At 38.9% G+C, this 17,697-nt stretch overlaps 1 protein-coding gene across 2 annotated transcripts in view; it reads right to left on the bottom strand.

The window, feature by feature from the left end:
• Positions 1–17,697, bottom strand: part of LOC147177030 (CUB and sushi domain-containing protein 1-like) — a 383,887-nt gene that overhangs the window by 249,105 nt on the left and 117,085 nt on the right. For both annotated transcript variants that reach the window (XM_086070543.1, XM_086070544.1), the window contains exon 3: positions 83–195. In XM_086070543.1, the coding sequence (XP_085926669.1) occupies positions 83–195 (113 nt within the window). The remainder of the gene's footprint in view (positions 1–82; positions 196–17,697) is intronic.

Below are 17,697 nucleotides of genomic sequence, written 5' to 3'. Positions count from 1 at the left end.
TATTGTCCCCATCTCCGGTAATCAGACAAAATTCGCAACTCAGTTAGACCAATTTCCACACAGAATTTAAACGTGATCTTACCTTCATAGACAGCTTTGAAGCCCTGTGCACTGACGGCGAAATCGGTGGTAAACCACAAGGCTAATATAGATCCAGTGCTGACTATCGGAGAAGGCAGCAAGAACCCCGACAACCTACAAAACACAGAGAGAAATGGTGACAATTATTTTCAAAACAGCAAGATCACCCCAGAAAACAAATTGAAAACCTGTTTATAAACAATTTGCTTTTGGTGACATTGTGCTTAAATCCTAAGCCTGACATTCCTGCTATTAGGTCCACCAAGACCTTTTTTCTTTGATCACCAACTACTGTTTCCTTTGAAAAATGGAATACTAAAATATGTTAGCAACCCCTGACATGCACACAAATAAACAGTAATTAAAGGAGTTTGCATTTAACATTGTGTTGCACTGTTTAATGATGCTACAAATCCAATCTCTGATTCAAAAATATGAGTTTTAGCCTGTAATGGAATCTGTAATGGCCATCTGAAGATTAATAGAGGGGTAACGACTAAACGATTGGGGGAGCAGGAAGGGGACAATTCATAGATAATAAACAACAAAACTGAGAGGGCTGTAACTGACTGCCTGGATAATGATGCAAAATTAATGTACAGTCAATGAAAAAGGTTTTAGCCAAACCATACTAATATGGCGGAAATTGTCGTAAGCAACCATATCATTCAAATGTAATAGGAAGGTAAAATGACTCAAATGAAAGCAATGTACGTAGAAACTACATTGAAACTGGTGTGAGATGCACTTGGTGGCATTATTCACGTTACCAGATAAATTATTAGACTAGATGAAGACACCTCTGATGAAATTGCATGTAAATTAATGTTGAATGAAAGAATATAGAAACATAGAATGATATTGAATGAGGCAAAATGTTGTTGAAAGATATGAACCTACGTTGAATAATAGAATAATAGAGAATGATATGGAATGACATGGAAAGATATTTAATCGCATGGTATCAGAAGATGTACCCCGCCTACTGCCCGAAGCCAGCTGGGATAGGCTCCAGCAACCCCGCGACCCTTGTGAGGACAAGCGGTACAGAAAATGGATGGATGGATGGATGGTATCAGAAGAAATTATATTGGTGAAATTTGAAAATGTGCAATAAGTGATTTAAAAATATGGAATGATATTAACTGATATGGCATGGTATTGAAAGACATTGATTGATGTGGAATGAAATGGAAGGATGTGTGATTATCTGGTATTAGGAGAAATGTGCAATATGTAGGTGAAAATTTGGGAGTTTTTGGTATGTGGTAATTGTGGGAATGTTGAAAATTGTTCCCAAGGTGAATTGGATGAGTTGAACATTTTTAATGAAGAATGGGGACAAATGGTTGAACGTGTCACTGAAAATGAATTGGGAATTTTGGGGTAAAAAAATTTAGAATTATGTGAAATGTGGAATTTTTTTTACAATATTGAATAAGAACGATATGAGCCCTAACCCTAACCTTTCCCCTCCGAAATTAGTGTAAATGTGAAATCGTGGGAAAACTGAATGTTTGGAATAAGAAAAAAAGCAAAAACCTTTCAGCTTTGAACTGGTTGTATAATAATTATTCAATTGGCATGTGCTGTGCTCTTTCTATGAAATGCATTGCTTGCTAGTAGTAGCTGTGCATACACACCTGCAAAAAAAAAACGGTGCCTAGATATGGAGCCCCTCAAGTATTTTGGCTGTCAAATTATCTCTGTTGATCGACAGTAAACTGCAATCATTGCTACTTTTCCTCTAAGTCGTAAACTGCATGAGTGACAGTGAAGACACAATTGGCTGAAATTAGTTTCCCTTTACAGATGAAGAGCGTAACCATTTAAAAAGAGGTGGGAATAAGCTTGCTAATTATAAATGCATTATAAAGATCCTGTTGAAATGATTTTGACAGAATATTCTGAAATGGCCATGTGAACCTAAATAAACCTTGCAGAATACATCTGATCTTTCGTGCAAGCAGATTGATTTGTGCTTGTGTTGCAGTCACCAAGCAAAACACTGACAGTATTGCATTGCATGGCATTAAATTAGAACTAGTTGCTGGAATGATCATGAGTATAATAAATTCCCCCTAAAATATATGAATCAAACAAATTTACCACAAGCAGTATGTATAGAAAATGCCCTAACCCTCACCCTGACCATTAGGTGAATTTTCTAAGGACGGCAAGCGTTGAAAGAAAACCAACACAAATATACACATTGAACCCACATTTTGAAGCCGCCCTCTTAAGGAGTGTATCATTGAGAGCCAAACTGTCCTCATTACCTCCCAAGGTCCACACAACAACAAGTTCTTATTCTCCAGCTCGTCTAGCTTTACGGCAAACTTCGACAAAGAAATGTGTTTCTCCTTGAACCTAACTGACATGTGTATTTTTTTTGTCATGCATTTAACTGATTTGACACTAAAATTACTTTATGTCATGGTTTGGAAATACAGCTGTAATATGTACAAAACAGAGGAGAGAACATTGCATGCATGTTTCAACGAGGGCCAAAACCTAACAAAATATGGGTAAGTAAAAATGTAGCCTACATCATTTCAACCAACTTTTTGCCAAAAGACAAAAAATGTGTAATTACAAATATGTAAAGGAAAATAAGAAAAATCAGACCATTACACATATAACTTCAATTCTAATTGAATAAAATAAATATGTGATGATAACAATAATATCATCATCAGACACTGTGAATTGATTTAGTCCACAAAGAGCTGGCAAGGGTGACCGAGATAACCTCTGGAAAAGTACATACAGGGACAATGAGAACAATACAAGTCATCAATCCAAAAGTAACATAGAGAACAGTGGAAATGAAAGAATGATTTGGCCTCAAAGCAAGGACAAAAGGGACAGACAAAGAAAGTAATGGAGCTTGTGGAAAACAACAAACAAAAAGATAAATGGAAGGAGAGTTAAGTGAGGAGATCGGGGGGGAAATGCACAAAGGTCACAGGACCAAGGGGAGAGAAATGTGTGATGAGATGGACAGATGGAATGGCTTGCGTCGTTTTGTTCAGTTGTTCAGTACATAGTGTATAGTATATGATCTTTTTCTTCAGTAAATGTTGCGGAAACAGAAGGCAACCATTTATTGATCAATTTGCGCAATACTTTAACATTTGGATTAACAAGCAATAAAGAAAAATGTCAAACAAATGTATCATGTCGGTTTGTATTGTGTGCACAATTCAAAAAGTTGAATATCCAGAAGAAATCATCCATCCATTATCTGCCACTTATCTGGAGTCGGGTCACGAGTCTTTGTCTGTTCTCTCACCCAGTCCTACAAACACAAATCCATCCACAACGATATGGTGACGGCTAAGGGAGGGGCAAAATAAATCAAATTGTACTTTTTAGTTATTTTAGTTGCAAGAATGCCAATAAAAAGGGTGACATTTTGGCAGAGGCACAAGTAACATAGCATTTGCATTTAACCAGAACAAGAGCGCTCACTCTGCGGGATTCCACATTCACCTTAATTAAACCAATTAGCACAATTATTTAAAAAGCTGTCAACCTCATGTAATTTGATTGCACAATTAAGTCTGCTTTTTGTATCCTTTACAAAGTTATTGTAAGCTTTTATATAAATACTAAATCATGGCCACTTAATGCTTAATTACCGCTAAAGAGTCATGCCTTCAGAGAAAAGCAGAAATGCTCCCCTACCATTTAGACATGAGTTGAGGGTTTTTAACACTAGACTAAAAAAAAAAAACATCACAAAAAGAACAAGTAAAATAACATCAAACATGAATTTTTGTAATACCATACGCTTCTGGTGTTTGTATGGAATAAATGGGATTGTGTTTGCTTCAATTGGAAGCGTGACACTTTTAGGGCTGCTCTAAAATTCTGTGAACTTTTATTTTTTTTTCACAATCGAAAGGAAACTTGGGTTTACTTTTCTTCTATTAAACAGATAAAAGAAGACATTTGGTAATAATCCCAGATACGAGTTCAATAAAACTCCAGGGATCAAGACACAGCCAATACCCCCTACTTGGCCAGGGGCCCCCATTGGCTACGGCTGATCACGCTACATTGCTCTTGACCCTCTGCTGCAGCAAATTTGGTGCACTCAGTAGTCGATTTGGGGCTGTTGTGATGGTACGTCGTGTGATTTCTTTATTATTGAAATAATTCAATGCCATTGCAAATACAACACAAAACTGAATTCAAGGTGAAGAGAGCCGGATTCGATGAAAAAAACTACTCTCCCTGTTCATTTTGCTCACCAGTAAACGCTATACATATATCTTGAATTAAAAAAATATATATATTTTTTCAATAAAGAAGAGTTTGTTGTCGGGTCCAGTATCCCCACAAGGGTTAAGAACCACTGGTACAGCAAATGAAATTCTATGAAGACAAAACAGTTCCCTACTTCGGGGTAAGTCAGAGCAATGAAATGTGTCCTACGTGTTGGCCACAAACAAACAACTGTCACTCTGGTAATGAGCAGTAATCACCTGTACAGATGGGCCATCTTGGCCGCGTCATTTCTCTCTGTCTCACCTTCTTAGTTTGTTGCACTGCACACTCCCTCATAATCAGGACAAGCCATTGATCCTGCCGCTATTTGACATCAATTCAAAAGTAAGTGGGCTTGCTTTAAAATATGGGACGGATGATACCGTCGGTCAGCTGTCCAGTCAGTCATCCAGCTCATGCGATGAGACAGCCGCTCCCTCCGTGAGAGTTATCTTCACAGTCAGATGGCCAAGCAGTCAGCTTGCCTGTGTGCTTTTTGTTGCTGCGTCCATCTGTCCTGACTGCCCATCTGCATCTTACCATCCATCCAGCTTGCCTAGCAGTCCATAACGCTGACAATTTCCCTCGTGTGACTTTCCCACACGTACAACTTCTCGTTAACAACACTATAAAATAAATACAGAAACTGGTTACTAAATATATTATACTGCACGTGTGAAGATAATTATTGAAAATAGATTTTTACCTTTTCAGTTTTCCCTTTTTTTGTCTGCCTGCCTCACTGTATAAGAACTTTGAGTGCTTTTGTTGTCATGTGACATGCAGTTTGCTATGCCTACACCCTAAAAATGCATCTACGCTTCAGATAGTCAGCTGGTGTGGTCGCTTTAGAGTGCCTCGTGGTAGGCCATGAGCGGTCACACGTCGCATTGAGAAAGCAGAAGAGTGAGGGGGGAAAAAGTCAGACGTGAGGACAGAGGCTTCAAACTGGCGTGGGTGCTTTAGAGTGCCACGTTGTTGCAGGCATGGAAAAGGCTTGTAATTACCCGAGGTATATATGGCAGCTAGGTTCTGAGCTGATATGTTTTCTGGGATCAAATATTTACATAGGGGTATTAGAAAGATGATAGACAAAGTTTTTTTTTTTCCTTTTTCAGGTTGTGGTAGACAAGACAAGAGAGAGACCATTCTATATTTTACCAAGAGTTTTCAGACTGTTCCATTCTTCCAAATTTGTGGGAACAGCTTGGAAAAGGCCCGTTTTGATTCCAAGTGCATAACATCCAAGAAGGCAAAGCTTGGAAGAACTTGACAGTCTTTATTTACCACATCAAACACTACTTGAATGGACGAGAGACAAGATTGTGTGATCCATATGAGTGGCCTCGCTAATGTTACAAGATTCTCCAACATTTTGTAGAAAATACTTTTTAGAAAAGGGAAATACATTTTTGTGGATATCATAGCACAGGCTTGTATCATAGACAGCACAGATTTTAACTGAGCCATTTGTAACTATATATACAAATGTGTTATTTACCAGAATTTACATACCACAGACTGTCAGTAGCTTTGTGTTTCATCCAAATATAAAAGAACAATGTATCAAATGTTGTTTAAGCAGTGCGCAGGTTTCTAGTGAACAAATTGACAGCAGGGTGAGAGTGTGCTTCAAAATAGACTTTCCCATTTTGGAATCAATGGTGCTTTAACAGTTGAGAAAGAATAAGTGAGTCGTGGAGTTCAAACACCTCGACACAAAAAGAAAAAAAAAAAGACAGCAGCACAAGCATGGCCACTTGCAAGCCTTCGCCTTTCCACGCGATCATTGATTTCAAATGTATTCAGAAAATGACACTGTGTCATAAATGCGCTTGTGAAAAGGTAATGAGATTGCAAACATGAAATTTATATGTTTATAACAGATATTGAATTTAGGATTATATTAGCATTATGCTATTAAAGTCTTTCATGATAATCAGTCGGATTGATATTTAATAGCACTGAAGTCAAGAAGGAAATTATTGACACTGGCACAAAAATGCAAAAATGAATAATTCTGCATTAATTAATCAATTTTCAATAATAAATTATTAAAGAGTGGAATATTGGGAGAACAAAAAAGGTACTGTATTAACATTTTTTATTAATCAGTATGAAGTTATATTAACTTTTGGCTGATAAAAACTCTGGGACATCAAAAATATCACCTGGACATCTTTGTGTTCAGCCAGAGGTGCATGCAGCTCCTCCATGTAGCTTTCTTGCTAATACTATGAACACATTCTTTTTTGTTTCCGGAGAGCTCAGTATTGTTCATTCGGTAATTTTACCGATTTGACATGTCATCATTGCTCTCTTTTTTTTAATATGTATTTTATATTATTTTGTATGTGGGTGAGTATGTGTATGTGTGTGTGGGGGTGCGTGTGTGTGAGTGTGTGTGTGTATTCATTAGTTCACCAAAAACCTATTAAAAAATCCCATACCGTTCACCTAAACCGAACACCGCCGTCAGGAGACCCGAGGAAGGACCAAAGAAAAGAAAGGAAAGTGAAATCCAGCACCGACCAGACACCACCCACCGGACCACCAACCAGAGTCCTTCACCAACCCCAGAAACATCTAAATTCCAACAAATCAGGGAGACCTCAAGAGACCAAAGGAGAGACTGAGGGAAGGAAGGAAGGACAGACGAAGCAGAGTGAGCTCCACAGACACCAGCCTCCACCGATTCAATGACCTGAGGGAGAAGCAGATTGTGTCTGAGTTTCGATAGATGCTGGTGTGGTGGATCTGGCATACATGAAAATCTCCACCAAAGAGGGAGGCCGTCGACCCCTGCCAGGACAGAGCAAGCGCAACACCTCAGGGCCCTTCTCCTCCCCTCCTCCTCCACGATTTCTTGCGGCAATGAGCCATTTTGTTTCAAATGTTTATTGAAAAATTGATGGCTCGCGTGGCGCAGGAGTGCTCGAATGCAGCGCTCAAGCAGCAGCCAGCTCGGACAAGAGGGGCGCGGCAACCACACGGGCAGAGCGGGGTTTTACTGAACCGGGCATTTTACTTCCGCGTTAGAAAAAGAACCAGCAAAACACCTAATATTTCATTAAAAAATAACATCGCCATGGGGGTCAAAGGTAAGATGTAATCATTATATGCCTATAGTTAACTGTGAAAGGGCTTAAAATATTGTGATGTAATCCCTTTAAGATTACACCACATGATGCAAAACCCAAACCAGATTTAGTAGAAAGTATGATGACATTTGACATGCAGTGACCTTATATGGCAGAGATTTCATATCCTGAGCTTTCTGAATTACTGTTAATTTCGTTATATGTTCTACAGTGTTTTTGCAGAGCTGCACTGTAGTGACATAACATTCAGCAATTCCAGCACACAGTAAAATATTGTGAAAGCAGCAAGAGCTTCTAGCTAAAATGGCCCCCTTACAACCCAACCTTTAGCAAAACTATCATTTAAACTTTCTACCTTAATTTCAAATGACTATTATAATTAAATCACAATTGGAGCCATTTAAAAATGTTTTAAAATGTCTTAAAGCCAGGAACTACATTTTGGTCAGTCCCACACAGACTCAAAAAGAGCACTGAACAAATATAATGTTTGTGCTGAAGTCTTTGCAATCTTGCCACACTTGCAGAGCAGATAAATGTCCCTCGGGTGAACGTGTTTATTTTAACGTGTCATTCTGAAAATGCGGTCCATTTTTTAAGGTCTGTTTGGGGCAACGAGCAGTTTATCAGTGACACCACACAGAGTGAATGGATAGACAGAATGAGCTTGGTAGAGACAACTGACTTAGATAGATACAATAAGAAAGAAAATTTGAAAGGCCTTCAGCAAATAACTGGGGTGGGGGGCACACATTGAAAAAGTTAAAATAACATAACCCAATTAAGCAGTGAACTAGATTAGATTGTAGATGAAGAAGTTCAACTGGCGGAGATTCATGTAGAAACTTTTAATCTGTATACAGGGTATTATAAATCCTTGGCAAGGCTACTGTTCATTTTGGGATATTTTAAGACCAGCTGGGCAAGACACGCACAAATGAGAGTCTGAGGCACTAAAGAAATGTTTCTCCCGTTTATCATTTCTGTTTGCTAACACGGAACTTATGTTACTGGGATGAGGGATGGAGAAAATAATTGCTTTTTAAGAATTGGATTGTGTCATTAATTGTGAGTGTAAAATAGACAGCTTACTTGACCGCCACCAGCAGGGGCGCTGTTTATTTAGAAAAGAAGCTCAGGGAAGTTGTGCTAATTCCGCACACTTTTAAACAATGACAACTTCCCCCAGGAACATTATACTTTTTGTTAGACCAATGGCAATAAATAGTTTTAATCACAATTAATCATCAGTCGATTATACATTTGCAGGGGAACTTAAGTCAAATGCCATGCCTAACAGCCACAACATTCAAACATGTGACATGAGGTGCGCTGTCCCAGTTTCAGAGATAGGAGTCAATGAAAAAACTAGCACACTTTACGTTTTCAACCGCAGACGAGACATACTGCTTTCGAATGCAGACAACACGGAGTTGGCCAGGCTAGCCCTAAGCTAACTTCAATTTGAATTTAATAACAAAGGTATGTGAAATGCTTTGCTATGTAACAGCATGAGTTATTCGAAGAAAAATTACATTTATTTTGCCTCGGGTAGTCTGCGTAACCTACTGAGATATATAGCAGAGGGAGTGGGAAAAGTACACAAGATCACAGATCAGCGGTGTAGCTCTACTTCAAGGTTGTAAGGAGTTAAGTGCCGTACACACTTGACGTTTCTGGAAGGAGGTTTAGAAGGCTGTGATTCCCTGGTGTCCTTAACAAACACAGCAGTGCATACCACTTACATTCAAACAAAGGCAGATTATTAGCAAAGGCATGACAGTTCTTTTAAGTGAGCTGAATCTTTAGAATCAGTTCATTAAAAAGAACCGTTCAAAAGATTCGTTCATCGAATCGTTCATACGTGAACAACAACACTACTGATTATAACAACACAGCAGTGCATACCGCTTACATTCAAACAAAGGGTGATTATAACAAAAACTGTTTAGTGTCAACAGCTTTTTCAGCAGGTGTTAAATGTTTAAAATTGTTGAGATCATGTCTGAATTTCTATTTTTCCAATTCAAATTCCTTAACGGTTGGTGCGAATAATATGAAATAGATTAAAGTTTAAATTCATTAATTCATTGGTTGGTTAAGGGCTTTATCTCTAAAATGCACTTGAAATGTATATGTACTTGTCTTTTAATTCTAAAATGATGCTGCTTCCCGATATAGTATTCTAACAATTGTTGCAACATTTCTGAGAGGGGTCATCTAAACTCTTATCCTCAAAGCTTGTGAGTGCAGGGACATGCAACAAGAGAGAATATTTACATTTTCTCAGTTTAGCTTGTTTGGTTTTAGCACCACTTGACATTTTAAGTCTTTATCCATCATTTTTAGCTAGAAATGCTCCAAGTGGTTCACAAGTAAAGTGACTGATGCAAGGATGACAAACTTGGACAAATAATGATTACACCTCTGTAAAGATGTTTTAGTCAACAGCCAACAATCCAGGTAAGGTTAACGGCAAATGTGACTGACATTTTTTACTGACTTCACTTAAAATGACTTCAAACTTAGTACTGAAAAGATTGGAGCACATTATTTTAATAAAAAATTATTAAACAATGTAAAAAAAATCAAAATAAGGACAAAAAATGAAAAGAAAGTGTGTTCCAAATATAGACTGTTGATTGTTATTCTCAAAGCTCAAAATCAAAGACAACTATCCGTATATTCAATGTCAACTCCAATAGATGAAGTTTTGTCACGCTTTTTGAGATAAGTGGGAAATGTGTATGTGTGCTACAGAATCTCACAAGAAGAAAGGTGTGTGAACTTTCCGCAACAACATGCTGTCAAATGACATTGAGTTCCATCGTCCACCAGGATGCAGAGAATATCTTTGGTATCTGTCGGGTTATGTGGACCTAAACAAGCAATAGCTAAATACTATATCTGTAAACCAGCATCCATCCATCCATCCATCCATCCATCCATCTTCTATAACACTCATCCTCGTTAAAGTCATGTGTGTGCTGGAGTGTATCCCAGCTAGCTGGCAACATCCTGGATAATGCTAAACATTTCAGATTAAACAAATGAAATGGGTCAACTTTCCTCAACAACACACACATGCTGAAAACAGACATCATCCTATCCAAAAATCTGCTTGTGTGTGGGCGAAAACCCAAAATCCGTATAAGGATATTTATTTTAAAAAAATATTTGTGTTCATGTGAACAGGGTCCTCGTCCACCCAGGACATTAAATTATAAAAGTATATGAATAAAATATAAATGGAAACTGGCCCAAAGCCCAACACTGGCTCTTTTCCACAGCTTAATGTGTGTGGGACACTAAAAAGTTGTGAATGTGATCGATGGGCATGTGCCAAGCACAGACACTCTTGGCAAAACGTCTATATTTGAATCATCACACATCTAAACAAGAAGCTGTCTGAAAAATAATGACATTTTGGCCAATTGTTCTGATAATCGGACATCATAACAGTGTTTTGGAGTATGGAACTTTTGAAATTTTTGGAAGTTTTTGAAAACAACATGTTTTGCCTACTATATGTAAAAACTATAAAAACATGAACATGCCTGTTAAGGGTTAGGGTTATTAATAAATAAACTCTGTAAAGGCATAGTTTAAGTCCACATAACCTGCGTTCATTTTGTTGAATATTTTTCTTTTTTTTTAATGGCACACATTGTAGAGAAAGAAACGTGTTTCTTTCTGAACCTTGAGCCTTTATTTCACTTCTGTCTGTCATCCTAGTTATTCGCTCTATCTTAGCGAAAGAAACATCCATCACATTCCTTATAGATAAACAACCTTCACACAAGTATGCACACAAATATAATGTATACAAGCTTGGAACACATTGTTAAATGTGTCAAACCCTGACCATAAAATAGAATCTACAGGGGCACGGCCTGATGCAGTTGAACTGGAAAGCTTCCATTGTAATCAAAGAAAGCTGCAACGTTAACCATGTGAGACTCACCTATCCACACTGCAAAAGTCTCTTTTCCCTCTCTATGCTGCTTTGCGGTCCTCCAGGCGCAAACTTGGCAGAAACTGCAAAGAGCTACAAATCTGTTCGAGGCAGGGCAGCTGTGCAATGTTCTGTTTTTCATTACATTTAAATAAATCGCATCAATGTGTATCCACGACCCAAAGTGATCTAGTTAATTAATTCAGTACAAATTAATAAGGCCTACATTTCAAAACCCTGCATAACTGGATAATCACTTGGCAAAAGTCAATATGCACGCAATGAAGCTGCACATGTGGATGAATGCCGGGAATGTAAACAAAAGTTGTCTCCCAAGTGTCCCGCACAAAGAAAGAACTACGAAAACTTTTAAAAATTGAACACAAACTATGAAATTAACCCTTGTGACGATACATCTGTCACGTCATTTAGGACCCAAATGCAGACAAAACATGGGAGTTGGGAAACCGAGTCTTCATATACAAAAATACAAAGTAACAACAGAAAGCAGGGCTGGATTCAGATGGCTTTGATGAAACACTTGAGGGAAAAACCTTGTCTCAGAACCTTGATCGGACTGGAGGATACAGAGCTTAAAAGTACAAAGTACTACAGTGAGCAAGGCTGGAAGCAGGACACATGGAAGACAACTTGCATGGAAGAAAACTAGCATGGAAAAGTAGGGATAGGAAACTTTGACATAGGCTACTGACAAAAGCCTTGCTAGGGAAATGCACAATTGTATTTGACAGAATAAAGGCCTATATGGCAAAATAAGAGTCACAAATAAAGAGCCCAAATACAGGACCTAAAAGGGACAATTACTGCATAGCATTCATGCTGTACTACAGGGGTGGCTGAATCTAATGATCAGCTCATCCGCAAGCTTTGCAGAAACTTGATAACGATCCTGATCATGAATCAGGTGTGTCAGTGGAGAGAAACATGGAAAACAAGCTGGATAGCTCCTCTCGAGGACCGAACTCAGCCACCCCTGCTGTACTCTGTAGTTCGATAATGTGCAACTGCAAACATTTGTGTCTGTTTCAGAAAAAGTGCATGCCCTGAAATCAACTGGTTTATTGGCTTTGTTTGAACAAGAACCAGAACTGAGATTTAACGATATTACCTGAATAAACTGTCCCGTGTCTAAAGCGAGACAAAGACTCCAGGTCTAAAATTGTTGTGTTTATGGTCAGGTGGGAATTTGGACATTTACACAAATTAAATATTTTAAAATGGCATTTTTTTCTTAAAAGAAAATAGGTTCATTACAATTTAAACTTGGATTTTTTTCCCCCTCATAATATGATAACTTTATTCTCTAACTTTACTCGTTTAAATAACTTCATCCTCATAGTTTTACTATTGTTTACTTTTTGGTGTGGTTGTCATCACCGATCCACGTGCATGCTTTTGCTGTGCTTTTCTGCATTGTTGTAAATGTGTGTTTGTGTGTGTCTCTGTGATTATGTGTCAGACCACAATGAAAAGCATATAATCCGGTGCTATGGGCAATATCAACAGAGGAACGACTGCACTAAAGTAGGGCAAGCTTCCTTCCCTTCCACATACACACACATGCACACTCAAACACACCAGTCCACTGTGGGGGGGGGGGGGGGGGGGGGGAGCATTATTTGACAAACCGTTCAAATGAATTCTCTTTGCTTCTGAGAATGAGCAAGAGAAGAGAAGGGGGGAGAGCAGGATTAGAGGGAGGAAATGAGCATCAGGAGAAGCCCTTTCCCCTCTATGTTCTGTCCTCCACCCTCTTTCTCCCCCTCGCATCAGCCTGTCCCCTGTGTCAGGTGCAGCTTAGAATCCCATGACACGTGTCCTCTTCATGCAGGTAACTGTCTCTCTATTTGTGTGAGAGTGTGTGCTGTAGGTGTGTGAGTTAGTATGTGTGGCTACATACGTGGCGTGCAGATTTCTGACAAGGTGTGAACATTAAAAGCATTTAAAGTCAAATACAAACCCCGAAAGGCCGTAAGGCAAAGGCACCTTTGCACACTTTAGCAACACATGCGAGATAGATATAGATCAGTCCTTCTCAAATATCGCGTGTGGTGCGATGAACTTGTATTTTGTTGTTGTTTTTCTTTTTGACATACTAGAAGTGAAATTGTACATCCACTACAGTAGGTGGCAGTGGCGCTCTCATTTTCATCAAGCCATTAATTACTATTCGATTCGTCGCCGTGGATGGACTGGGCATTTGGGAAACTCCTGAAATTTCCGATGGCCAGTCCTCCCCAAGTGTCAGGTCATCTCTTTCATTATCCATTTATATTATGTTCTAGGGATGTTCGATACTTTTTTTTAAACTGATACGATACTCAAATCTTCAGTATTCACCAATAGTGCCGATACCATTAGTACTTTTGATACAGAAACATTTCCACCAAAAAACAGACAGATTTTTTTTTAAACCTCGATATCCCAATTATAGCAAATTTCCTTAAAATTTCTTGACAATGGCAATTATATTCTTTCAATTTACTCATAAAAGTCATTTTTCATAGAGCAAAATGAATTTCAAAAAATAGATAAATAAAATGAAACAAATAATCCAGAGGCCAAGAAAAAAAAGTCCCAATCAAAGTATGTGGTTGTACAACTTCCTTTTAAGGAATACAGTAGGGCTGCAACTATAGAGTATTTTAGTATTTGAATACTCGACTGAAAATTCTATCAAATACTAAAGTACTCGGATTAAACATAATTTTGCTTGGATAAAGAGTAATTAAAGTACTTAAAATAAAAAATTTCAATCAACAGTTTCTTTTTTCAAATTTAACACTTACATTATACACAAGGGTAGTGATTGTGCATTTATGAATTCGGAGCAGTTGACCAGTAGGCCTTATAAGGCAAATTAAATAGAAAATATATAAACATATTTTTAAGGCATTTTTCTTTTGCGTTACAGGTTAAACAAAAAAAAGAAGCTTGTGATGGTGATGAATCTGCAGACACGAAACACATTAGCTACTGGAGTACTGCCCTACAGGCCACATCTTAAATCGGGAGTCAGTTGAAACGTAATGTGGCAGCCTTCACATCACGCTAAAATAACATATACACATGACAACCTGAAAAAAGAATCCCCGCACACTGACAGAACTTCATTCAATGAGTTTATTTGAGAAGAAAAAACGCGTTGAGTGTTGAGCGTCACCAGGTTCACCTCAAAATGTTGTTGTTTCCCTCAAATAAACTCATTGAGGGAAGTTCTGTCAGTGTGCGGGGGATTTTTTTTTCTGGTTGTCATATACGAGCTCCTGCTGCCCACCAGCACCTGACCATTAGAGGCTGCGCATAGACACTTCTACATTGATTAACACATACAAATATTCATGTATCGTATAGTTCGCTCCATTCATGGCGCCTTGGGCGCAAATGCGGCAATTTACCCCACGCTAGCCACGGCCCGGCTTGGACCAGGTTGAGTGGACGTGGCGCGGGAGTGGACCGCAGCGGCGAGAGTGGACCTCGGCGGCGAGAGTGGATCGCGGAGGCGGGAGTGGACCGTGGCGACGGGAGTGGACCGTGGCGACGGGAGTGTATCACGGAGGCGGTGGCCCCGCGGGGCAGATGGCCGGCCTTGACTACTTCCCTTAGACATTTTGGCTTGCATTATCGACATTTTTTTTATGACATATTTTCTACCACCATTATCATAATGCCACCCGAAAGTATATTAAATAGTGAATTTAGGACGCAAAGAAACCGCATGTTAATTACGCTGTCATTGCACAATAAGGTACAAGTCGACGGTGTTCGTGGCTAGTAGCTAACTGTTAGCATTAGCATCGCTGGCAACAGTAGCTTGCTTTTCTTATTGTGGACCTATGGTACTTTGTAATCCAGTCTCCCTGTTTAAACGACGGGAATGTGCCTTAAATTGAACTTAGATGTATTTTTCATTAATAAAAATAAATAAATAGAACTTTGCCTTCATTTATAGAATATAAAAAAATAAAAAATAAAAATAAAAGAACATTTAAAATGTCCAATATGCCCATTTGGATTTTAGGAACACAACTTCAAGTGAATTACAAGTGCAATATAACATAAGGCACGATGCCTTCACCTTATTTTATACATGGAAAAATAAATTAAGACAAAGTTCTATTTATCTGATTTCCTTTTTTGTGCTGCACCACTAGTTGTTTAAGTACAAAACCTATGAGGTGGTCAACAAAAAATTCATTGCAGTATGTCCAAGATTGGATCACTGACGGAGAGACAACAACTTCGTTCAACATCTGAAGCTGCGTAGTTAATGAGACTGTCAACTCACTGGTAACACATTGCAAAAACACAGAAATCTGTTGCACCATTCTGGGTTCACTCCCTGAGTCCCTGACTCCTACTTTGATGCTCACCCCAAATAATGTCATATATGATGTTGTTAAAATGACTGTAAGTGTAGGACTTGTGAATTGCTTGAGACTTGTCAGTCTTGACTCGGGATTTGAGGGAAAAAACTTGAAATTTACTTGTGACTTGCAAAGCAATGACTTACTCCCACTCCTGGTTGGTTGGTTGTTAGGTAGGTAGGTAGGTAGGTAGGTAGACAGACAGATGCAAATACACAGCTAATAATCAACAGCTGAGTCCAATTGATATAAATAAATGGGCATTACTGTCAATAGTCTAATTGCTGTTGGGACAGCATTGAGTCTGTAAGTGTATTGAGATGAGCCTCCCATTCTGAGGTAAGGCCCCCTAGGGTAAGGTAAAGAGGTTGGTTTGCAATGCTCATGACAGCCTGGAGTTTTCCTGGGTCACTAGAGTAACTAAGTTACTAAGTTACTTTAAAAAAAGCTACTTTCCTCACACATGCCACAATCACTGTATCATCAGAGTACTTTTGAAAGTGGCACCTCTCTGTGTTGTAATGAATATCTAAGGTGTATAAGGGTGAACTGGTACGGACCCAGCACAGACCCCTGTGTTGCCCCATCACCCTAAGATTGGGTAGTAGTATAGTAGTAGTGTAGAAATTGTGGTCTTCCCATCAGGTAGCCCAAGTGAAGGAAGGATCACACTCATCCTCCTGAGATTATCTTCAAGTAATAGAAGCAGAAGAGTGTTAAAAACACTTGCGAAGTCAAAGAATGTTAATCTCACTTGACTCTCCTGCTCATCCAGATAGGAGTATGCCTGCTACAGCCTCATCCAATCCAACACCTTCACGATACCTGAAGGGGTTTATTTGTGAGTGGTTTGTAGTCTCATGTGGCGGAGGAACAGCTGCTCCAGGGTCTTAATAACGTGTGAAGTGACGGCCATTGGTCTGTAGTTATTTAGCTCGGCTGGGCGCCCACTATTAGGTACCAGCACGAGACCTGATGTTTTCACAGGACCGGGACGCTCCCTAACCGCAGGTTCAGAAGCTCAGTTTAAAACAGCTGCTATTATATGACATTACAGGAGGCATCAGCATACTGTGTGACTATGTCGGACCTCACAAGACCTCATTAAAGCAAGTGTGAAAGTTACCGTTTTTTTTTTTTTTATCATTTAAGATCACAAATTTAGTTTTAGAAGAGATATCTTATAACCTTCTGAGATTTACTATTTAAAGGGGGGCATGTCATGGAAAAGCTGACTTTAACATACTGACTACATTTTAGGGTCTTTGGGGTGGCTGCCCAGCCATCAAGTGCGAGAGGTAGAAAATGTGTCTGTGACTTTTACTACAGCTATGTCTTGGCACAAACCTGGGAACAGATTCGCCAATTTTACTTTTCTCGCAAGCAACGCAGACTACATAGAAAACTATGTCAGCAGTGGGCAGCTGTGACCAAGTGGTTAAGAACAGTGTCTACCAGAGCAGAAATCCCATTTTACAACCATGGCTGTGGTGCCCTCGAGCAAGGCATCAAAACTGTAAATAAATAAATCCTCCATAGGTTCGACATGTCGTCCCCTGCTCCAGTGTGTTACTGCTGTGTTCATAACAATGACTGGGAATTGTAAATGAGAACTGTTGTAAAAATTCTACTTTAAAAAAATGCCTAAAGGGCACCCTCAGCATTATCAGTGATCATGACATACAGTGAGTTTTTATATTGTGCTTTGAATTAAGTCAATAAGTAAATACAGTACTAACTTTCTTACTAACTAATTTTACCTACATCATGCTAAATTGTTTAAAACGATTTATAACATTTTAGCTGTGACGGGTTTTTTTTTTTTTGGGAGGGGGGTATCAGCGCTGGTGTGTGTGTGCCTGTGAATTGGCAACAGCTCAAATTGTTTTTCCCCACC

This window comes from Leptonotus elevatus, chromosome 3 (assembly GCF_054856555.1).
Source record: "Leptonotus elevatus isolate MCC_2025b chromosome 3, RoL_Lele_1.0, whole genome shotgun sequence".
In the NCBI taxonomy this organism is placed as follows: Eukaryota; Metazoa; Chordata; class Actinopteri; order Syngnathiformes; family Syngnathidae; genus Leptonotus; species Leptonotus elevatus.
Note: the sequence above shows the minus strand (reverse complement) of the source record. Positions and strands in the feature narration are given on the sequence as shown.